This window comes from Rhinatrema bivittatum, chromosome 4 (assembly GCF_901001135.1).
Source record: "Rhinatrema bivittatum chromosome 4, aRhiBiv1.1, whole genome shotgun sequence".
In the NCBI taxonomy this organism is placed as follows: domain Eukaryota; kingdom Metazoa; phylum Chordata; class Amphibia; order Gymnophiona; family Rhinatrematidae; genus Rhinatrema; species Rhinatrema bivittatum.
The window spans coordinates 229,187,758-229,212,788 of record NC_042618.1 but is presented as its reverse complement, the minus strand read 5'-3'; the positions used below and the strand labels follow the sequence as shown (position 1 = coordinate 229,212,788).

The window sequence follows — 25,031 nt, the reverse complement described above, 5'->3', positions numbered from 1 at the left end:
GCATCAATAGCTTCAATATACATCCATGTATTGGACAAACTTTTCAGTCTGGTTCCAGAACTTTGATAACTACAAATTGCTCAAAACAACAAACAAAAACCCCCCCCACCAAAATAGGTAATGACTTATTTAGACTAATTTTGGTTTATATTTTATAGATGTTTGTTTTTCTAATTGCCTTGACTATTTGTGTGAAAAAAAAATCCTCGTGTCTTTTGGCCATTCTTTACTCTCATTTGACATCTTGCTTGTTCTATTCTAATCTCTGGAAATGACTGTGAGGTCATACCTGCAGGATCCAGACCTTAGATAGGGGTATTCAACAAGATCTTCAGATGAATTCCTAAGTTGTGATGTGGACAAAATTTTGCTTTCCTATAAATATCCTTTGTAATAAAGAATAAGAGGCATGTAAATAGTGAAAATGTTGGCAATTAAAACTGAATTTTCCAATATAGTAGAATTACTGAAGAACAATATTCCAGAAGTATCACTAGAATATAATAGCAGCATGCAAGCCAACATATTCTGGATATTTACAACAAATAAGAATAATCTAGCCAGCAAACAAGTTCTTTAGAAGCTAGTTTTAAAATACATTTTACTTAAAAAATGTAGGTTCATTACTGCAGGAAAAAATCAATGTTGATTCAAGAGTGGTACTAAGGAGTTCAACCTTAGTAGAGAATTTGTCCCTAGTCCTTGGCTAATGTTGTTGGGCAGTGATCCTAGGAAGGGGAAAAATATGGAAAGCTAAAAACTTTACATACAAAAAACATTTTGGCTCACAAATTAATATTATGGCTGGGCCAACTTTAAGTTCTGGAGGCCAACTGAAAGGTATGCATACACCTAACAGAGGTACATTAAAGACATTTATGTCCTGGTTAGAATACTAACTTTTTTGTAGTCACCATGCCTTTTTGAGCACTCATGGTAATTGTCTTGCAGTTATGTCCATGACACGGAAGGGATGGAAGTGACATCCCCCATATTAAGTCTGATTATGAACAATATATCTATCAAAATTTGTATTCACTGCTTTTCACATTAGGAAATGGAAGATAAAGCAAAACTGCTTACCCTTAATGTGTGTTCTTTGATAACAGCAGTGCAATGAACCACACAGAGAAATGTATTCTTACTTGTTAATTTCCTTTCCAGCCAGACCAGAACACATGAAAGGGTTATGCTCACCAACCAGCAGATGAAGACAGATAACACATTCGCTGACATCACCCTTTACAGGCTCCTATGAATTCCATTCCTTCTCTAAGCCAGGGGGCTTCCAAGGAAACACACAGTAAAGATAAATTATTTACAACCTCAAAGAACCACTTACTTCTTTAGTGCAATGTGTTCATACACTTCTCTTATATACAGGATGCTGAAATGAAATGTTTGTCAGAACAGAGAAAGCAGAGTTGCTTAACTGTAACAGGTATTCTCTTAGGACAGCAGGATGTTAGTCCTCACACATGGGTGAAATCACTGAATGGAGCCCGGCACATAACTTTGATCTCAAAGAATCTAGAGCTTTCAGCATGCCCTACTGAGCATATGCAGCTGTAGTCATCACCCTGTCCCCCTAAGCAGAGTCCATCAGTCCATGATATAGCTAATGCTTGGAAGAATAAGCAGCAAACCATGTCAGGGACTGGGACAGCCACCGCATACTGAAGCATCAGCCCTAGATGACCGTGCAGGACAGCGTCAAGGTTTTCACGGAATGAGAGACAATCCCTGAAACAGACCTTAGCCAGAGCAGGGAGAGGAAATAGGTCTGAAGCTCACTCAAGAGCATCTGTCAGAAGAGGTTCATCTATCCTGTCACAGGATTGCAAGGGGTGCAGGAAGACCCTTTGGGCAACCTAAAGAAGGAGAAAAACTAAGGCAGTATTGGCCAGAGAATGGTGAAAATAAGTGGAAAAAATGAGGTGTATAATTCCCTGCAGGTATACAGAGATATACCACGGGCACCTTAGCTTTACCTCCCCTCCCCCTGACAATCCAATCGGAAGGAGCGAAAAATACAAAGAGACAGACCAGTGGAATGCCGGGGCAAGCACAAGTCACTCGGTTGTCTATCAACCACAAGCAAACAACTCATTGCCAAAACCAGCAGGGAGTAACCCACTGAGATGCCACTGAGATGGAGCCCTCAAGTCTTCTTGAAACAGCGGAAACTGAGAGCGATTGCCTCAGGGGAGAAATCCCGAAGGCTCCACTAGGAGGTGGGAAGCTGGGAGTTGCATGCGCAAACCTGGGTAGAACATGGATTTCATTACCAGTCTGGAAACCCGAAGGGCATCAGGGCAGGCCCAGGGTGATCTCGAAACAGAGTACCAAGCACCCGGCTGAGGCCATGAGTGTATATATCTCCCCTCCTAAGGGAGAACGTGGTCCAGCAATGGACAACGCTGCATGACACAGGACTCCTCTGTCTGCAGACAGGATGATCCTGAAAAATGGGGAAGAATAGCTTGCACGCTACTGCGAGCAGTCGGCAGTGACTCTTTTGTGGGGTACTCGGCCACCAACTCCCTCAGCCATGGACATGGCAAAAGGGTGAAAGGCACGATCACCCAGCTGATGGACTGAAACGCTCCTCACAGAGGAGGGTCCTGCAGGCAAGAATGACTGACAATAGCGATCAAGGAAGATGCCCACAGAGTCCAGCAGATACCAAAGTGACTCCCGAACAGAGGGAAACCTGGAGGGTCACTGGGGAGCAACTATGGACAGGCTCCCTTGTGGACAGACCTGCTGTGTCTTAAAGTGCCCAACGGAGAGTGCTATCCACAACTATTCTTGTGGCTGGTGCCAGTCAGAGCAGTGCCATCCCTTGTCCATGAACGGAAAATGAGGGCCACCCCTCAAAGAGGCGCACAATCAGGTGTCCAGAGGGGAACCCAAAAGGGTTGCTCTGGAACCCTGACAAATCTCCCTTTCCAGAGGGGAGAGGGAAGCAGCGGGATCAGGACCTCCTGATCCTGAAAAACCTAGCAACTCCATGAAGAAGAGTTGAGGTACAATCACTGATTGCTGAGGTGCCAAAGTGACCAACCTACCAGAGAGGCAGCCAGGCTCAGATAGGAGAGGTTGCCACTGCAATCCCCGGACAGGCGCCAGCTTACGTCAGTCCAGCGACCGCTGCTGCCGTTCCACGGCCCCGGTCTCCAAGGAGTTGCGCCAATGCAGAGGATCGGGGCCCAGGATCAGAGAAAAAAAACTTTTCAGGTACAGAGCCCCAGGGACTATGCCACAAAAAAAGGGAGTCAGACATGGTAGAGGTCAAAAGATACTTTCCTCTGCTGAGAAAGGAGAGGACTCCCGAGTCACTCTCTTGATGTTCACTCTCCTCAGGATCTGACCAGGAATGCAGTCCTAGGTTGGTTCCGCGGCTACGGAACATAACCTGTTATGAATGCCCGGAGGGAAACCCCCCCCCCCCCACACACACACACAATCGCTCAGGCGCAGAGGGCAACTGGAAGCCCTCTGCTGCAAAAACACGCTGGGCGGAACTCATGTAGTGGTTACCTATCCACGGATGATGGCACACCTAAGTTCCTAAGCGCCATGCTTGTGGGAGAAATCCCACGCCCCAGCAAGGACCAAGAACCACGTGCCAGAGTCGGTGGCTACATGCCGCCCTATGACCAAGCACAGAGTGTGTAATGACACCTCCCATGCCAGTGCTCCTCAGCACTATGTGGTGCAGACTGACGTGGAGGCGGAGACCATGACAAAAGATGGCGAACCCTAGTATGGCTGACTGCACAGACAGGGAGAATGCTGCCTGCCAGCATCCGAGGCACTTGGAATAGATGCCTTATCTTTTCCAACCATGCAAGTTGCGCATCAATATCACAGTAACTCCAGTGGAGTGGAGAGAAAGGTGTAATGATGGCATCCCCAGTACCACTGGTGCTCTGTGTAAGGCATGGTGGAGGGTGGCGGGCTATGCCATGGCCCCCTCTAGTACCTAATAATTCTCCGAGACGTCCCTCGAAACTGCGTTGGAACTGGCTAACCTGCGAGTCCCACCGGGAATGACAGTAGCGAAGTCCCTGGCAATAGCAGGTGCTTATGGAGTACTGCGGACATATCATGCAATCTCTGACTGCAGCCACTGGTGCTCAGAGCAGTGACGGTGCCCGTAGGGCCCACAGTGCTTTCATGCTCACCAACGCAAAGCTACCACGAGGGCACCCAACGACTCTGCACCCAAGACCTTCACTGCGCTAAACCAAACCATAACCAGTTCAATGGTAAATAGCGAGATCCCCGGCGCCACAGGTGCCTATGTACATCGACCGCCCGAGGGCCCTGACGGGGACTTGGCCCGAAGGTATCAAACAAGGAAGCCATGGGCGTCTGCAGGGAGAAGCCTTGCAGCCCACCCATGGGTCATCGATGTCAAAAAGGACCAATGACCACCAGTGCCAACAGCAATTCCCCTTGGCTCACTTATTCACCCAGGGGTGTCGATGCTGCGAGCACAATGGCCTCACAAGCATTATGGCTGACAAGAGTCTCGCTAGTGCCAATTAACACTGATGGTGTGCACATCCTGGTGGGGCCTCCAATGCTGTTATCAGCTGAAGGGACAGCTCTGAGCTTCTCAATGCTCCATAGTGGGCGTGAGAGCACCGGACCACTGCGAAAGGATGCACCAGCTCACCTCAGGTAGATGGCTAGCCCTGTGCTCGATCTGTAAGAGGCCAAAAACCCTTGCCACCTGAGGGCTGCAGGGTCACGCAAGGGCTTCAGAGAGCCCCAGCGGTCGATGTCCTCAGGGGTGACAAGGGTGCTCCATAGCAAACCCGGTGCCTTGTTGGAGGAGCTCAACATAATCGAGGCGGTAATGAGAGGCATCGGTAGTCCGAAAGCCTCTACGGTGGCCCCACACCTCGATGGCCTTGAGGGTATCAATGGTATTGGGGCAGCACCGCATCGCAATGGCATTGAGGTCATGCTGGCACAGAGGCCGCTCATCTCAACAACCTAGTGGGGGGCCATGGCATCAAGGATATGCCCCTCGACGGCATTGAGGGTTACCACAGCATCAGTGCTACATACCTTGACAGCATTGAGGGCCTGCCAACACTTCAACCTCGACAGCCTCGAGGGTGGTCATGCTCGCACCTTGAAGAATCAAGGGTGTCGATGGCATTGAGGACTCTGCAGGCATCAAGGGCACAGTGGCATTGATAGAACCATGATCACCACAGCACTGAGTGCAGCGAGGGCATGAGGCATCGCATGCACAGAAGCGAGTGCATCGAAGGCACCGTGGCACCAAGGGCAGAGGGCACCATGGCACTAAGGGCATTGAGGGTACTGTGGCACCAATGGCATCATGGTATAGATGGCAGTGCGGCCTCGAGGCATCGACTTGTGCTTTACTCTGCCCCCTTGATGCCAAGCTGGTGCAGCAAGCCTCCAGTTCCACTGATGCCGACACTATAGAAGGAAAGTTCGGCATCGTTGGCAGTCACGCAGCTCAACAACGAGGGTGACCCTGGACTTTGACAGCATCAAAGATAACTATGGTACCTGAAGATGGGCCCCTTCCCCAACATGATTCCGATATTGATGCGTTAGACCAGTGGTCCCCAACCCTATCCTGGGGGCCCACCAGCCAGTCGGGTTTTCAGGATGTCCACAATGAATATGCATGAGAGAAAATTTGCATGCACTGCCTCCATAACATGCAAATTTTCTCTCATGCATATTCATTGTGGACATCCTGAAAACCCGACTGGCTGATGGGCCCCCAGGACATGGTTGGGGACCTCTGCGTTAGACGAACAGCGCGCTGGTGTGACGGGGTCTATGTCCCAAACCTGAGAGGTCAGTTAAGAACCCCAGAACCAAGGATTCAAGAGAAGGGGGGAAGGAAAATATGGCAACACCAGGCTAGAGATGTCCCTTGGTTCCTTTCCCCGGAGGTTATAAGACCAGAGGAACCACAGGTGTGGGAGGTTGAGGGTGGAGTCTGGGAACCAATCCTTGGCTTCAAGGGGAGGGCCAAATTGAGGAGGAGCCTTTCCAAAGACAATCGCCTACGATGGGAGGAGGAGTCTCCACAGGATAAAAAGGACTCCCTAGTAGAGCAGTCTCAGTCTCCTGCTGGAGACTGAGGAGGAAGGATCGGGCTACCTGGCTGTTTAGGGAGACTTTGACATTGGATATTCCCCGACTGTGTGAAGGACTGCAACCACTATCACAGAGAAGGTGAGCGTGGGGACTTCTGTTTGTTTGGACGTACAACAAGGATATTTTGCCTGGAGAACTGCCAGTGGGTGGTTGTATCTTAGGAAAGAGGAAAACATCCCGAGAGATACGGTGGGTAGTGGCAGTTAGGCCCAGTGGGGCCATACTTTGGAACAGTGGATTTAAGTTGGTTGGAGATGGACTTTTGAAGCCAGCCTTCAGGAACTGAGTTGCTGGCTCAGTGGGGAAGGCATCCGCCTTCTATCCAGGTGGAGGGGGTTCAAACCCCACTTGAGGACTTTGTAAAGAAAAATAACTTTAACCTACTATTTGAGTTCCTGAATAACCAGGGCAGCTCATTCAGGGATTGGACCCTGGAACGGACACAATTAATGAGGTACGGACCGGTGAAAGCGTCACAGCTGGTCACAGCTGTGCACGTCCGACCGAGGTGTGGCAGCAAGCTGCTAGCCCAGGCTCCGCTCACCCTCTCTCCCAGGGAGACTGCATTGCCAAGGCTGGCAAGCAGGAACAGAGTCAACGTCATCCAGAGCTCCCGCCCGTGGAGACTAGTTCTTGAGTTGTGGGAGGATGAGCTCCCACCCCCCCACAGGAATAGCATGGTCCTCAATCCTTCCACTGTCTGAATCCATCGATGTTGATCGATCGGTGAACCGCCATGGAACTCCAGCCTGGGTAAAACTCAGGCGAGTCCCCAAGCTCAGCGGCCTATATGGATCACCAACGGACTAAGTCAGTCCTGTTAGCACCATGGAAAAAGAGAAAAATCAGACAGAGCAAGGAGAGGAGACACATACAAAAAAAAACCCTGCTCCTGCAGTTTAAGTAACAGACTCTGCTAGGCTGCACAGGGGAAACCCCACCATGCGGCCGGCAGACAGTTGGAATGAATAGGAAAATTAGAAGAGTAAAACTTCTTTAAGAGAAAAGGGAAGAAAACAGCTGCAGCTCTAGAAAAAAATCCCTTACAAAAACTGTGAGAAGAGAGCAAAGCTGAATACCATGAGCACACGGCTTCTGCAACCATACAGCTCAGTGGAAAAAAAAAAGTGACAGAGGGACTCTGCCTAGGTGGCAGGGTGATGACTACAGTTGCCCATGCTCAGTAGAGCATGCTGAAAGCTCTAGATTCTTTGAGATCAAAGTTCCGTGCCATGCTCCATCCAATGATGTCACCCGTGTGAGGACTACCATCCTGCTTGTCCTAGGAGAAAGTTCTGGACTGGTCTGGCTGGACTCAAGGAAAGAAAATTAATAGATAAGAATAAATGTCTCCTCCTTCTTCATCCAGCCAGACCAGTCCAGACAAATGGGATGTACCCAAATAACTCCTGATACCAGTAAATACAGCAGAATGTATTCCTAATTTGAGAAATAATCTTCCATTATTCTATGCAACAGAGTGCCATTTTCTTGATCATTGACTCCCCTGAAGAAGCCAGAGCGGGTAGTGAAAAAAGGATCTCTTGTTGTGATTATATATAGATAGGTTACATTGTTGCTGGTGTAGATATTGGGCTGATATATTGTATAATGAATAGATAGGTATCTAAGTTAGTAAGTATTTAAATTTATGTGTATGAATGAGTGGTTTGTGTGTATGTGAGTAGTTTGACTTTCATCACAGCAATCTTATTTTTTATTTTTATTGGATTATTTAAATAGTTGATATTTAATAATTCATGTTTCTAAATTTTCCTATTTGTTTGAAAATTGGAATAATACAATATTCTGAATATTATATATGTAACGTATGGATGACTATTTTAAGTGAAATGGCATTAAGGGGTCTTTAATATATTTATGGGTGGAATATGGGCAACCCTATTCTCAAGACTTCTGAGGCAAAAAGCAGCATACTCTCTGGCTCATAAATCCAAACAATAATGCTTAAAAAAAAGGAACGTAAGGAGGAACATGTTGCCACTTTACAAATCTCATACGGTGAAACTAAACGGAGTTCTGCCCACAAAGCAGTTTGGGATCTTGTGGAATGTGCTCTGACTTTCCTATTAATGGAAACCTAGGTAATTACCTCCTTTATCTAACACACCAAAGAACCTTTGGATGCTGCCTCTTCTTATTCCTTCTTCTGACTGAAAAACCAGCTCACCTTTGTATTTTTGCTGGTTGACATCAAATTCATCAGGGTCTCACTGCATCTGCGTACAATCTGATTGAACGCTTCCTGAAACGGCGCCCATTCTTCAGAGTTCATAAAATTGCGACTGAGAAAATCTGCCTGAATATTTTCCACTCTGGCTATGTGCTTTGCCGAAATGACTTATTTTCTACTCTGCCCAACTTATCAGTAGTTCAGTTTCCTCTGACACTTGGGAACTCATGATGCCTCCTTAATATTTTACATACACCACTGAGGTTGCATTGATTGATAAGATCTGACTGCCTGCCCTCTGAGAAAAGAAGCAAACTGCAGAAGGGCCAGTCGAATCACCCTGACTGGCAAAAGACTGATGGATCACTTGGCCTCTTCTTCCTACCATAGTCTTTGTATAGTTTGACCTAGACAATGTGCTCCCCATCCTAACAGCTTGACATCTGTTGTCACAGTCAGCCAGCAAAGTATTTAGAGATCTATTTCCTTCTCCAAATTTCAGGTATTGAGCCACCACTGTAAACTCATCCTCACTTCTTCTGGAACAGGAAGTCTGACAGAGTAGTCTTGTGAATGAGGATCCCACCTGGACAACAATGCCTTCTGAAGAAGTCTCATGTGCACTCTTTCCCACAGAACCAAATCCATGCCCCCGCTCTGGAACCCAAGAGTTGAAGATAATGCCATACCGTTGGACTCCTGAATGTCAGTAAGAAACAAACTTGGTGCTGCAGTTTCTGAATTTTGTCCTGTCAAATGAATATGACAAGTTTGTGTCAAACAGCACTCCCAGATACTCCAGAGTCTGAGAGGGTAGCAAACTGTATTTGGAGAAGTTCACCACCCACCCCAATTCCTGCAATAAGTGGATCACTCTCCTTGTGGCTGTTACATTCTCCTGGTGTGACTGTGCTCGAATCAACCAGTCATCTAGATACCAGTGAACCAAAATTCCTTTGAGGCAGCACTGCTACCATTATCATAATTACCATTGTAAAAGTTCTTGAGGTTGTGGCCAACCCAAAGAGCAGAGCTTCAAACAGAAAATGACCTCTTAGCATCACGAAATGAAGGAATTTCTGTGGACATTTCCTTATTGAGATGTACAGATATGCCACCATAATATCCAAGGTGGTCAGGAATTCCCCTTGTCTCATTTTCACTATGAATGATTTCAAGGTTTCCATGCAGAAATGCAATACACTCAAGAACTTGACGACTTGTTTCAGAGCTAGAATAGGGCAAAAGGATTCTTCTTTCTTTGGAACCACAAAGTAAATCAGGTACTGGCCCTGAACCCATTGGTTCCTCAGGACCAGCACTACCGCTTCCATGAGATGTTGTTGGAGTGTTGACCTTACCTGCCACCTGGTGGAGTGTCAAGGGGAAACTATAAACGCATTTAAAATAGGACAGGAACACTCCAAAGCATAACCGTTCTGCAGCATAGTCTGAGGTGATTTGTGCCCGCCTACGTTAAAACTTTGACAGATGTCAGTCTATCTTGTGACCTGGAGATTGGGTCCCTCAAACTTCATTGGGAACTGCAAAAGGCTCTTGCCATTCTAAAGGCTCCATTCTTATTGCATCTTTTGGATGATCGAAAGGACTGACGCCTACTAAACAACCTAGACCTCTGACTACTTGAGGGTTTCCCCTTTTTGAATCGCTTGAAATCTATTCTGAGCCTACACTGGACACAAAGTGCCCTTAGGTTTGTCTTCTGGGAGTAGATGCTTTGTAGTCTCCCTAGACTTTGGCCATCTTTAAGGTCTTCTCCAAATAAAGGGAGCTTTGTCAAATTTGACCAATTCCTCAGCCAAGTAACTTCCTAACTGCCATGATGAAAGCCATATTTCTAGCCACACTCTACATCAATGTAGGCATCAGCCAAAAAATCTGCTTCACTTTCTAATTGAGAAGCTTCATCTATATTCAAACCACAGCTTTTGAAGGTACTTTCATGCACCTATTGCAATAAACCTAGTTAACAATACAGGTACAAGCAGCTATCTGAAGCGCCATACTGGAAGTCTCAAAGGCTTGCTTTAAAACTTATTTTCCTGTCTAGCACATCCTTAAGAACAGCACTTCCAGAATGGTAGTTCAATTGGTGACTGAGTAAACCAGCACATCTACCTTAAGAAATTTCAGCTTTTTCTCTTTAGAAACCAATGGGTACAATTTGGCTAAGAATCACTCTCCTTTAAAACAGGCTTCTGGAGATAACCAATCTAGATCAATAAGATCTAAGAAAGGATTGAGAGGGCTTTTAGATACTGGTCAAAATGGAATCCTCATCTTCAGCAATGCTCAATGTTTATTTTATTTATTAAAACATCTATGTGCCGTATTATTCACCATTCTAAGGGGCTTACAAATGACAAACAAAAGAAAAACAAACCACACATAAAATAATACAATAGAAATTAAAAAACAACCATAGGTAGAATAATCTACACATAGAATAATAAAAACAGGCATGACAGACAGCCTCGAAACCGGATAAAATGAGCAACCCCTTTTAGAAAGCTTGATTAAAAAGATAGATTTTCAGTTTCTTCTTACAAAACAGGCCTCCCCTTTTGTAAAAGCTCAGATAAACTATTCCATGATATTGTACCTGCCACCATAAATAACCTGTCTCTCAATTCAGTCAGCCGCACTGCCGTCTTGATAGAACATCCAAAAGAAAGTGCCCTGCTGATCACAGGTTCCTCTTCAGCCTATAGATTTTTTTTATATGGAACTGATGCAGAAGGTGTTTCTTTACTCAATATTATATGACTATCAATATTTCAAATACAACTCTCACCTTAATGGATAACCAGTGTAAATTGTATAAAAATGGGAGTTATGCAATCAAAATGAGAAGAACCAGTTAACATCCAAGCTGCCAAATTCTGAATTACCTGTAAAGCTCTCAAGGATGAAGCAGGCAAATCTAAATAGTTAGAATTATAATAATCAAGCCCTGATAAAACCAAGGCCTGAAGAACTTTCTGTGGATAGTAAAAAAAAAAAAAGGTTTCAAATTACAAAACCAGAAAGGACTGAGAAATTAAGAAAGTCACCAGAAAGGACTGAGAAATTAAGAAAGTCAACCTCTTTCAGGAGGATATTCTCTTTCTTTCAAATCCTCCTCATTGACACTGTCCCTTGGAACCTTAAAGGCATTCAGGGAATCCTTTGGAGGATTTGTCATCATCCACCTCTACATCTTCCTCTTTCCTGAGCCTCTTCCTCCCTACCCCTCCATAAATCCCTAGAGAAGAAGGAATCACTGGCGTGGATCCTGGGATCAAACTCTGCCTCATACAGAATGCCTGGAGCAAGGACATTAAAAATTACTTTGATACTGATGACCAAGTAGCAGAAGTAACTTCTAAAATTGAGGAGGAAAGAGTTGAGTCTTTACAGAAACAGCCACCATTTACTTTATCAAGGCAAAAATCAGCATTTTGCACCGTAGAGGTTCCAACTCCTCATCTCTCTGCTGTGCTCCAAACATGGCCAGCCCTCTGGCCTCAGAAATTACCCGCCATTGAGAACTGCTTGAATGGTTGGTTCCACTAATGCAGCCCCTAGACCAGTGATGTCACTGCTCTGCTCGATGTCTCTCTCCCCTGCACAAGACCAGCAAACTTTAGAGGCTCCCCCCCTCCCTCGGCCTGAAGATGCTGCACCCGGCAGCTGCTGCAAAGCGCAGTTTTCTTCCTATGTTCCACTGCAGTGGCCATGACTCCCCTCTGCACTGAGACTGAAGTGTTTCTCTTACCCTGGTATGCTCTCTTCCGGAGCACCGCCAATAAAAGAAAAGATCAGTGACGGATTTAACTTTATCAACACAAGAGAGCAAAAACCACAGAAAGACCAGAGGAATTCCCCCACCTCTATTTTTTTTTTTGCTGCTTATAAGGAGAAGATTCCCTAACAGGGTACACAGTAGGAGGGTAAAATGGGAAGGGAGAGGGGGAAAGGAAATGCCTAGTTACGGACCTAGTCTGAAGTCAACTCCAGAAAATTACTGAAAACCCCCTGGCGCAAGGCGATGCCAACTGGGGGAGGGAGCACAAGCCTTTCACGTCAGGAGCTGCCCTCAGTTTGGACTCCTCTAATCCAGCCTAATCAGGCCTCAGTTGAGAATGGGATACTCACCTGCCATCTCTGTTGAATACAGAGAATCCTGGCAGGCTGAAGTCAGCACAGGAACCTATATAGGGTGATGTCAGAAAACCTGTTGGTCTCTGTCTCTATCTGCGGGTTGGTAGGCATAGCCCATTTGTCTGGACTGCTCTGGATGGATGAAGAGGAAATATAGGTTATATGTCTATGCTGTCATAAGATACAGATGTGTGGCCCATGTGTTGCTCCATTGCACCTGCTTATTATCAGAGAATTAATTACTGTGCAACACTATCCTCCAATCTAGTGATTGTGGTAGGACCCAACAGTTGGAAAACTAATTATGTAAATTATTTAATATGGCATCATCCTCTTGGAGTTATCTACAACGAATCAGGGTGCATCTGCCAGACAAAGAGAAGCATATAAACAAAGACAGATTTTCCATCTCAAACAGCATGGATTGCTGCAAACTGCACCCGCCTCCTGTCATTCATTCAATTCAATGAACCTGCATGCTGGATTTAGTACAGTTAGTAATCAAACCACTGTATGCCCCAAAGGATCTTCCTGTTAATGTGTTTGTTGGCATTTATTCATTTTTTCTATTGAAAGGAAAAGAGGTGGAGTACAGGTGGGAAAAATTATAAACATGCTTAGAAAACCCCCCAAAAAAAAATTATGTTAAAAGTTGCAATACATATTGACAACTTTTAAACTTAAAAAAACAAACCTTAACTGAAGGCAAATGGCATATAAAACTACAGACTGAAGCAAGGTGGCACATGTTCATAAAATGCACAGCTGGAGTGGAACTGCCTGTATCAGTTTGAGGATTCTTGGATTTCTTTTAAATCACTATTACTTTGGGATGAAGCAGGCTGCTTATTTATTTTAAGTTTACCTTAACAGGTATAGCACAGCAGAACAAGCATTAAATTCTAGAGAAAACAAAAGCACAGGCTCGATCCAAGCATAAAGAGTGCATGCTCTGTGCAATCTTCACTTCACCAAGCTCTTCCAGTTTATCTACTCCATTGCTAAGCAGAGCCTGCCTGGAGTGGTTTTATGCCTTTGGCAAATGTGTGAACTATATTTAAATAGTGCTACCCATTTGATCTGTTACCCAAGTTATACTTGAAACATAGTCTTCAGATGTTAAAAGCAGGTGCATTGGCCATCCTTCTCAAACCCGCAAAGTGAATATTTAACAAAATTAGTAAGATAAGCATAAGCAGGAGAAACAAGCAGTTATCATTACATTCATAGCACTTAGATCACTGAAACCATTAGATCAACTCTGGTTGAAGTGATAAGTTAGGAATGACTACATATACAAGTAATATCTGTTTATGGTAACCTGCCTGCAACACCAAGGTTTGGCATGTGTTGCAAGATAACGAGAAACCCTCAAAGTTCAATATTCTACAAAGGCCCCTATTTACTAAAGAGCAGCAATTTGGTAACCTGCTTTAACCTCAAGGTGATATTCATTTCTGCATTACCAATAACGTGAATTATGGGCCACTGTGCAGCAAATATTAATGCGCTGTGCCACATGTAGATGTTGGCAAGGCAGCTCATTAATATTAAAATGGCTTTACACAAACCTCGTGAACCATATTAAGCCTCAAGAGGTGTAGTAAACTTTCCCTGAGAGCACTGATAGGCTAATGTGCCTGCTGATGCCTTCAAACCCCCCCCCCCCCAGCAATCTAATGCGGAACAGTTAGCCCCAAGTAAAGTCTTCCTTTCCACCCTACCTCACCCCATTTTTTTAGCCCTACTGAAGCTTCAGCATCTCCTCTGGACAGGAGGGATGCTCAATTGTTCATATCCTGTTAGCACTGAAATTCAAAATGGTGTCAGTTAATCAGAGGTTCCCCTTTAGATATTCAGGTGGGGGTGGGACTAATAGTGTCACCTGTTGTGGTGGAGAAGCCAGGTGGAGGTAGGGGGATGTCACTGTACTTGGGGCTAGCTGCCTTACTTTAGAATGTAGGCCAGTTGCCTGCAGTATTCACTTACCATATTTTTCAATCCCTCGGGAATTAAAGGATATCAGAACTGCAGGTTAATGTGCACTTTTAACTCACTTTAGTAAATAGAGCTCGAAGTTAGTTTATATGTATATCAAGCCTTTATTCTAGTTTGAGAATCATAACAACTTCTCTAATGGTTAAAGTGGTCAAACAAGTGGTATTAATATTATATGTGTGTGTGTGTGTGTGTATACACACACGTGCACACACACACACACGTGCACACATCTTTGTGCACAACCTGCTATTCAGGAGAGAGATAAAGAGCGAGGGTGGAATCTAGGATACCTTTAAATGTACCAGTATCTTCTTCATTAGAGAGACGCTGAAGCCAAAGGCCTTGCTGGAGCTCTCTCTCCCAGGGACAATACTCTCCCTCTACAGTAGAGGGAGGCACACCCCCACAAATGTACACACGCAGAGAGAGAGAGAGAGGGAACAAAGAAGCAGAAACCAAAGATAGAAGTTATTCTTCTCACACTCAGACAGGGTTACAGAGAAGTGCAAGAGTAACCATCAAACCCCCACTCTCCCTTTATTTTAAAAGTTTTCTAAATCTCCCACCATAATGCTTTAACAAAGAGGAACATCAAGGTTCCAAGACAAAGAATACAAATGTGTTCCTTTTTATAAATATAGTATATGATCAATTCCTCCTATTCTGTTACAAAAATATTAGCCTGATTCTTCAAAACATCAACTTGTTTCTTGTCTTAATTACTTCCTCTTGATTCCATTCTAAAAGCTCTTTACTTTTCCAAATATTCTATTTCTTAAAGGTTAACAAACAAAAAAAAATAATAATATGATACCTTTTGATTTGGACTAACTGAACACACTTCTTTACTAGCTTTTGGAAGCACCACTCCCTTTATCAAGTCTGAAAAATTGAATGTGGAAAAGATGATATTGCCAGAAAATACAAGTCAACCAAAATCTTATTTTAAATTCCTATATGAATTTCCAAGGAAGTCATAGGAAAAATGATTAGATATTGATTTTATTGATCACTAATCATTTGTTTTTATATTATGTGTGTTGAAAGTGTAAATCGCCTATTCCTTTGGGTATAGGCAACATATAAATCTTAACAGATTTTGAGAGAAAAATCTGTCCTTTTTCCTCTTTGAAATAGAAGTATGTTTCTGCTTTCAGTGTAATAGGTTAGGCTGGTGTCAGCCATGTACAGGGTTTTTTTTTCTTTTAGAAAGAGCTATTCAAACATTCTCTAAGTATAGTTATTTAAAATCAATGTCTCAACTTGCTTTATAGCTGTAAACAGCAATATGAATATTTTGGATGGAGGCATCAATGAGATGGGGCACTTGAACTATCCCTTTAAACAGGAAAGAATTCTGTTCGACCGTAGGTTACATCTGGTCATCTTTTCTAACTATCGGCTCCAGCCAACCTAGGGTGCAGAAGACCCAATCTGGGAATTAAACAAGGGACCCTCCACATGGGAAGGCATAGCACTGCCAATGAGTCACGAGACTAGCCCTGCAAAATCATTTCAAGCCATGGTTCTTCATTTTCTCATAGAGCAACAAAGCCCCTTGATGGTGACATAACCTTAAATGCTACTGAAGTTCAATATCTTGGCATTTTTGAGGAAGGCATATTACAAAGAACTAAGTAGAAGGTCAATGATGAAATAAACAGAGGTAAAGCAGGTATTTACCTATTTGGTGAAATTAAAGCAAATTTTAAAAAACAGCACAAGTGGTTGTTTTTTTGGGATGGTGATTTTGGACTTCTGGTTACGCAGATTGGATGCAGGGGGATGGAGCTCCTGCAGAGTGCCCCATGGTTTATCCTTTTTATGGCATTGCTGGTAAAGCTCAGTTGCTTACCTGTAACAAGTTTTTTCCTGGGATAGCAGGATCACATATGGATAACATCATCTGATGGAGTCCGGCATGGTAAACTTTTGTCAAAGTTTCTAGAAACTTTGACTAGCACACTAAGCATGCCCAGCATGCCACTATCCGTGCAACCACGCGAGGTCCCCCTTCAGTCTCGTAACAGAGAAAAAATATGAGCAAAAAAGTAAAACAAAATGGAAGGAGAACCAAACTCTGTGGGGTGGTGGGCGGGATTCCTGAGGACTAAAATCCTGCTGTCCTGGGAGAAAGCAAATGTTGCTTACCTGTAACAGGTGTTCTCACAGGACAGCAGGATGTTAGTCCTCACATATGGGTGACATCACAGGACGGAGTCCTGCTACGGAAAACTTTTCTGTCAAAGTTTCTATAAAGCTTTGACTGACACTGGCACATTGAGTGCACTGAGCATGCTCAGCCTGCAATTATCCCTGTGACCACAGGTGTCTCCCTCAGTCTCGTCTTATAGCAAAAAGCGCAAGCGAAACTAAAATAAAAGTAAAAACGTATACAGACAACTCCGCAGGGTGGGTTTCGTGAGGACTAACATCCTGCTGTCCTGTGAGAACACCTGTTACAGGTAAGCAATATTTGCTTTCTCACAGGTCAAGCAGGATGGTAGTCCTCACATATGGGTGAGTACAGAGCTGAGGATGCCCGAGAGTGCACCAAATGCACCCAAGACGCGCAAAAGGCGCAATGATGGGGGTGGAATTTGGAACGGAGGCATCCTGAAACCCTTAACGGGTTGGTGGAAGGATGTTGGCTAGTTAAACCGAAAAGAATAGGAGTAGACGGACTGGCCAAACATGGAGCATGCCGGCTAGTCGTATCTAAGCAATAATGGGCTGCGAAGGTATGGAGAGAACTCCAGGTCGCAGCCTGATAAATATGTACAAGCAGCACCGGCCGAAGATAAGCTATAGAGGCTTGGACGGATGCAACAAAGTGTGGTTACACAGAGTGTTGTAGTGAAATGCCTGCTCGTTGGTAGGAAAAAGAGATACAGACCCTCAATTAGGAGGAATAGGTCTGTTTGCCCACTGGAACTTGCAGCTTGGCTCTTGCCACAGAAGGAAAGAGTTAGGTGTAATTCCTATGGAGTGTAGCGCGGCCTAGACAGAATGCAAGTGCACTATTACAGTCCAAGGAGTGGAAAAACCCTCTCGTTTTGTGAGAGAGAGGTGTTGGGAAAGTGGGCAGAGTATATTCTGAGTAAGGTGAGATGCAATGTCTACCTTAAGAAGGATATGAAATTGAAAACGTAAAACCACTCTGTCATGGAGGAACACAAGGTCGGGTGAGTATGTAACATAGAAACATAGAAATGACGGCAGAAGACGACCAAACGGCCCATCCAGTCTGCCCAGCAAGCTTCACACATTACAAGGTGTGTAACTCACTGACCCTGTTGGTAGAAGTGTTATCTATGAGGGAAAGAGTTTCCCATGGCAGACTGTTAAGTGAGAGGAATGGAAAGGCTCGAACGGAGAACTTATGAGTCTTGGAAGCACGAATTACATTTCCCATTCCGTGACTAGTGAAAACAGAGGCGGCTTGATCAGTGGATAATCAGTTGGATCCAAGTTTTGTTTTCCTATTTAATGTAATGCATCCTTTGCAATGGTTATTGTTATAATGTAAACCGAGGTGATTTGTAACTTGTTACATGAATATCGGTATATAAAATTGCCAAATAATAATAATCCATGGTATGCTGACTCAGAAGGGGTTGACCGTTAATCGGGTATCCCCACTCCCAAGTGGTACACCAATTGGAATAGAGGTGTACCCATGTGAAGGATGTCTGGGGAGCAGAATCCGAGGGAGTAAGAAAAAAAGAGTGGTGTAGAAAAAAGAAAAAGGGTAAAACCCTTTTGTAAGCATCTTGTGGTAAATCATGCCATTTTGAATGGTAGGATTTGGGTGTGGAAGGGTTTTTGTGATGCTACCAGTACCTGAGAACATCAGTGAGTTTATGATATGAGTGACTTGTGAGAAGGCGAATTGGTTACTGGTGTGATAGACTGAGAAGTATGGGAAGCATACTGGTCTCGGCTAGGACGTGGGTCTGAGGAACAGTGAACCCCGTCCCGTTTCAGCATTAGAAGAGTGCTGGCTATGAGAGGCAGCGGAAGAGACACATATAAGAGGGCCTTGATGGAACAAAGGCGCCTATGGGAACGCACTGGAAACGTGTAGGGGGGAGAATCCATGCACTGTATGGTTCGATGCGGATGCAGAGGGCAAGTTAGGTTGACCTCGGCGCTAGAAGATTTCTCGCTACACATGCAGTCCGAGACCATTCGAGAGGATGGAAACCTATATGGAGAAGGTCTGTTAGTGAGTTCAGTAAGTCTGTTAGATAAGTGGCCCGAGGATGCATGGAGCGAGCAAGAGCCAAGGGTAGAGCTGCGGAGCTTCCTAGTAGAGCAGCTAAGAGGTTATGCGTGCTTGTGTGTTGGAAAAGCACATTGTCCCTATGCACAAAGATTTGTTGCAGAGGCAGTATTGGAAGGCATAAGGGCATAACTCATGGCTACAAGCTCCAGGAAGTTCATGTGAAACTGTGCCTGGAGCGGAATAGACGCATACTGGGTTGAGAAGATGTTAGGTCAAACTTTACAACCCTGAGTAAATGTGAGCATTAGCAGGAGCAGACTAGGTTTTGGCTCTAGATCTGCAATATGGATGAGGGACGAAAGCGGTTGAACAGCTTAGACCCACAGATAATGAAATTTCACTGAACCTAACCCATAGCAATTTTGGATCTATGAGGAAAGTGCATAGTGAAAAAAACCCATGGCCCGACACTGAAAGAATTGAGGGGCCGAAGTTATGGAATATGCGCGCAGGGACATATAGGAATTAGTTAGAATGTCTGCGCGGTTGCTGGACAGGAAGGTCGTTGTGACTGTGGTGTCCAGAAGTGTTCTATAAGGGATTTTTGGTAATGACAGCAATCCCAGGTAGTAGACTTATAGTGAGTCATGAAGAAGTTAGAGCTCCTTGCTTGGATTGATTGTGGTTATGCAGCTGTCCATGCAAGGAAAAGTGTGAATGATGTTGTACTCCATAGAGAAACAGCAGTCACCGATAGAGATTTAATGAAATACCCCAGTTGCCGAAGCTGGTGCAACCAGCAGAGCTTGGGATTGCAATATTGTTGACTCACCATGAAGCACATAGAAAGATTAGAGGCAATCTACTTACTGCGATATGGAAGCATGGTGACGAGAGATACCATTTTACCTGTGCCTTCTAAAGAAAGTTGGTATTTCTGAGGTCCAGGATAGGTGGAGAGTAACTACTTTCTGTTGAAAGAAAGAATAGTGAAATTAAAACTCCCCAACCCCCCCCTCCTGCGCCTTGTAGCGTCCGGGGGAGTGTACCGTGAATCTTGGTACAGAGTGGGGTGGCTGCTCTGACATCTGGCAAGTTGAGAGACCCGGAGGGATCCAACTGGCAGAGCTGATGTAACCTGGATATCATGTAACCTCCCAAGGGAGCGTGAGCGGTAAAGTCTTACCCGCATTTCTGTGTGCTGTACAAGAAAACATCGAGACCTGTCACCAGGTTTTGAGGTGGACTTGCACTCGAGGCAGTATTTGCTGGATCTTGTGTTTAGCAGATCAGCGAATCCATCTGGAACTTCGGTCCTGAATTAGGAACCAGAAGCCAGAGTATTAATCAGTACAGGGTCCCGTTGCTGACAACGGGAGGATGTCCTGATGCAATCCCAAATAAATGGTAGAGAGGTTCTCTTGGTATGGTGTTTGACATAGCTGGCAATAGCGATATGTGACACTAATACGGTTCTTGGAAGACAGGCGACCTAGAACCTTTTGAACCATGTGGCTCGAATTAGAGAACAGATCTCAATGGGAATGCCGCTGAAGCGGGATTAGACTATTTACCATCCGACGTGGATCGCCGAAGGTCGAGCCGGTGAAGATTGATGGCTCCGTGGATTTCAGGAGTCATCGAGGGGTAGCCTGTCGGACGTAAATATCCGTCTCAACTCTGAAACCTGGTATGGTAGCACAGGTATAGAGAAGACAGGCTGAGCATGGCTGGTGCTACCACAGTAATTTATGGAGGGCCACAATCCCGCACCGATGTCGGTGGGGCATGCCTTGGGAACAGGGGAGCCATTATCACTCGTGAACCCGGCCCTCGTTGCAGCGGCTCGATGTGTCGTGACGCCAGTGCAGAATTCTTCGGAACTCGCTCTGGTGTTTCTGGAGCACCAAGGACTGCCAGCACTGTGCGAAACAGTGGCGATGGCAGTGGTGATGATGCTCAACCCGGGCATTCTCCAGCATCGAGAAGGATACCACCGATGTGCTGGATGGCGTCGGTGGCGGACGGTCACAGTGCCGGTGAAAATGAGTGCCACGGTACTCGGCCCAGTCTTTCCCCAGCGCCGAGGTGGATGCCCTCGCTGTCTTGGATGGCGAATGTTGACGGACTGTCAGCATGCCTGCACTGCTCCTGGCATTACATAGTGTCGTAGGCTAATACGGGGCTTTAATAAGAACCCAAAGCATGGAGTACCGTGTTTAGGCGAGGGCATTACATGGAGGTGCAATGTCGGTATTGACGGTGTTGATGGCGGCTGAAGTGGCCTCGAGGGCATCGTTAAAAATATATATATGAAAAATGTCGATGACCCGGGCCGAGCAAGGATAACAGTGATGAAAGCACTGATGGCATCGGCATAGGTATCTATGGAAACAATGTGGCATCAAGAATCGAAAAAATTCGTTTGCATCGGAAAAAATGATGCCGGCATCGACGGAGTCAATGACCGCATCGATAAGAACGTCGAAGACATTGATGGAAATGACGTAGGCGTCGACGGCATCAATGTATGTACGCGGGTGCCGACGGCATCAGTGGCATGGCCACGGGCGTTGACAGCATCGATGGGATTGACTTGGGCACCAATGGTGTCGATGGCATCAATGATACCAGCATGGGCATTGATGGCACCGACATGGGCACCGATGGAATTGACCCAGACATCGACGGCACCGATGGAATCGACGATGGCATCGATGGAAGTGTCCTGGGCATCGATGATATCGATAAATAAACGATGGCATCGATGGAAATTACCCTGGCATCGATGGCACAGATAAAACGAGGGTGTGCATTGATGGCATCCATCCGGGCAATGATGGCATCGATGAAACCCAGTGCCATGGATGAAAAACATGGATAGCACTGATAGAATCGATGCAGGGATCGATGGCATCAATGTACCACGGGGGAAGGGTACCGATGGCATCGAAGAATGCAGGACGGTATGGAAGGGGGTACTGATGGTAGCGATGGGGGCATCAACTGTGCGAGGGTACCGAGGAAATCGAAGGACCTGGATTCGACAGAGGCCCTGGCGGCAACGGAAACCGTGGAAGTCCCTGTCCCACTAGCGCTAATAACCAGGCAGAGTGTCACAGAGGGACACTCGCAGGCTATGTGTGGCTAACTATGAAAACATAGGGAGAGGGAAGGCCGCAGTCGGTTGGCAGGCCAGGGAGGTGACAGGAACCGACCGAAAAACAGGGCATAGTACTCACCGAGCATCAAATAAATATACGCGAAGGAAGACCCGTGCAGGGAAAAAGTGTTTGTGAAGTAAAAGTTTAAGTGTTTCCATGAAAAAGTGTTAGAATTTCTCACAGAGCTCCTAACTGCTATGCTTACTGCAGAGCGGAAAAAAGAAGACTGAGGGAGACACCTGTGGTCACAGGGATAATTGCAGGCTGAGCATGCTCAGTGCACTCAGTGTGCCAGTGTCAGCCAAAGCTTTATAGAAACTTTGACAGAAAAGTTTTCCATACAGGGCTCCATCCTGTGATGTCACCCATATGTGAGGACTACCATCCTGCTTGTCCTGTGAGAACACCTGTTACAGGTAAGCAACCGCGCTTTCTCCTAAGACAAGCAAGATGGTAGTCCTCACTACCATCCTGCTTGTCCTGTGAGAACACCTGTTACAGGTAAGCAACCGCGCTTTCTCCTAAGACAAGCAAGATGGTAGTCCTCACATATGGGTGAATACCAAGCTCCAGGCTGTCCTCATTAGCCAGGTGTGGCCAACAAATACCGGAGCAAATTGCCAACGGGCACAACAACTGCGGTACTGTTGGTCAGCAGACAACATCCTGGTTCCGACCAGGGGCTCTAGGCCGGGACAGCTGGGTTTAAGTCTGGAAGAGACTGTGTAGGATGAACTAAATGAAAGCACTGTCCTGTCTACCATCTTTGTTCAAGCAGTAGTGGGCCACAAACGTGAAGGGAACTTGTTAATGTAGGTGTGCCTTGGGTTTGAAAAGGTTGGGAAACACCGATACAGGGCATATGCTTGACCACTGCCTTCAAAAAAAGCACCCACTTATAATCATCAGTTCAAAGTTTATCTCATGCAGCATGTAATCTTTGGATTTGCTTTATTTTATTTATTTATTACTATTTTTTTTTTAGTTATGCAATTAAAATATTGCACTCCTCATGTTAGTACTTATCCCTTTTCATTCATGCCCCCAATGTAGGTCCATGTTTCAAAAACAATCTGCTTTCAACGTCAGGGACCCTGAAAACTTAGGAATCTAAAGACCTCATTCCCTAAGCCATATAAGGCTATTTAATGCACGAAAACTTTTAAAAACCAAACTCAGTTTTAAAATGAACTCTGTAAGGGATCAGAAGCCAATGCAGGCTCTTCAGAATATTACTTTGGAAAGAAGTGATATAGGAGCAAGAAGGATGAGGAAAGAACATTCAGAGTCCTTTGGATGAGCGGAGACATACAATGTTAAAGATTTTTATTTCTTTAATCCTAAATCTGAAAGATTACAACAATAGCATGCACTACACTGAAGTTTGAGGTCAGCACACCATATGTCATTCTACTTTCTAATTAGTATTTTGGCACAAAGTAACCCATTACTATTATAAGTATTTTATCTCAGGTATGGAAGAGGAGATAAATTTTGAGAGGGCAATATACAAATTCTAGGTAACAAAAGGTCACCAACGAGGCTTTAGTTTAGCCCTGGGTTTTCAGTTTGCAAATACGTTCTAGTAAAATAAACAAACAACCCCCCCCAACAAAAATTAATAATTCATTGAAATACATGTTATGGACTGGAGATCAAAATATTAAGCCTTTTTTTAATAAATATACAGAGGCTGATGTACTAAAGTGCACTATATTTGCAAAGTCCACTTCATGCACAAAAATGCAACTTGTGCCCCTAAACTGCACTTAGGCCCTTAGGGGCATTAATTTCTCTTTTTAAATGTAAACTGGACTTTGTTAATTTTTCAAATTCGCATGTAGTAGTAAACTTACATATAAAGTAATGTTCTGAAAATTCAAAGTTAATGGATTGATACGATGCCAAACCATGCAAAACATCTCCTTAATAATGTTCGCAGTGCTAAAATACTTGTGAAGTTGTTTGTTTGAAACTTCTATGTGCAAGTTTTCTACTGGGCTTATTTGCATACGAGTCCCAGTAGAAAACTTGCGTGTATAAAATTATGACTTCTATGCGAATTCCTGCCCCATAAATTTGTTTTAAATAACAGCATTAAATTGCTCTGAATCTGTAATGAGATTTTTTTTCAATTTCTAGTACTTTAATGTCTCATGTCATAGGTACAAGAGTTTAAAAATACAGCCGATTCCCCTAGTTGAATGTATTTATTTATTTAATTAATTAAAAGGATTTATTACCCACAACCTCCAGCATCAGGGCGAGTTACAACAATACAGTCCTAATTTAAAAAGACACAATTAAAACAATAAATAACATAGAGCAGTAAAAGGAGAGTTAACCTTAAAATAATAACACAAGCAGATCCAGAAATAAAACCTTAAGAGAGAATAAAATTAATCATAAATAAAAGAATAAAAGAAAGCAAGCCCGGAGGTTTGGCTCACATAGGTCTGGAAAAGCTTGCTTACAAAGGTAGTATTTTAGCACTTTTTAAAATTCCCTTTTTATTGGTTAAGGATCTGAGAGTTTAAAGTATTGCATTCCATGAAATAGGGCCTGCAATGGAAAAAGCAAATGTTGCTTACCTGATGTAACAGGTGTTCTCACAGGACAGCAGGATGTTAGTCCTCACAAATGGGTGACATCGAGGATGGAGCCCACCACGGAAAACTTCTGTCAAAGTTTAAACAGAACTTTGACTGGCCCCTACTGGGCATGCCCAGCAAGGCACTGACCCTGCAGCCAGCAGGGGTCTCCCTTCAGTCTGATTTTCAAAGCCACAGGCAGTGCCTAAAAAGTAAAAACAAAAGAAACCCAACACCGCGGGGTGGCGGGCGGGTTTCGTGAGGACTAACATCCTGCTGTCCTGTGAGAACACCTGTTACATCAGGTAAGCAACATTTGCTTTCTCACAGGACAAGCAGGATGGTTGTCCTCACAAATGGGTGAGTACCGAGCTGAGGATGTCCCGACTTGCACCAAATGCACCCAATGACGTGCAACAGGCACAACAACTGGGGTGGTATTTGGTAAAGGGCATCCGCACCCTACCGGGAAGGTGGAAGGGTGTTGGTACATCACGTTGGAAAAAGGTTACGCAAGACAGATT

At 44.7% G+C, this 25,031-nt stretch overlaps 1 protein-coding gene across 20 annotated transcripts in view; it reads right to left on the bottom strand.

Annotated features, from left to right (window-relative positions):
- MICAL3 (microtubule associated monooxygenase, calponin and LIM domain containing 3) overlaps positions 1 to 25,031 on the bottom strand; it is a 756,715-nt gene that overhangs the window by 163,009 nt on the left and 568,675 nt on the right. For 17 of the 20 annotated variants that reach the window (XM_029599822.1, XM_029599821.1, XM_029599828.1 and 14 more), the window contains one exon: positions 14,815 to 14,904. The exons of the other annotated variants lie outside the window; for them this stretch is intronic. In XM_029599822.1, the coding sequence (XP_029455682.1) occupies positions 14,815 to 14,904 (90 nt within the window). The remainder of the gene's footprint in view (positions 1 to 14,814; positions 14,905 to 25,031) is intronic. 20 annotated transcript variants of the gene reach the window in all.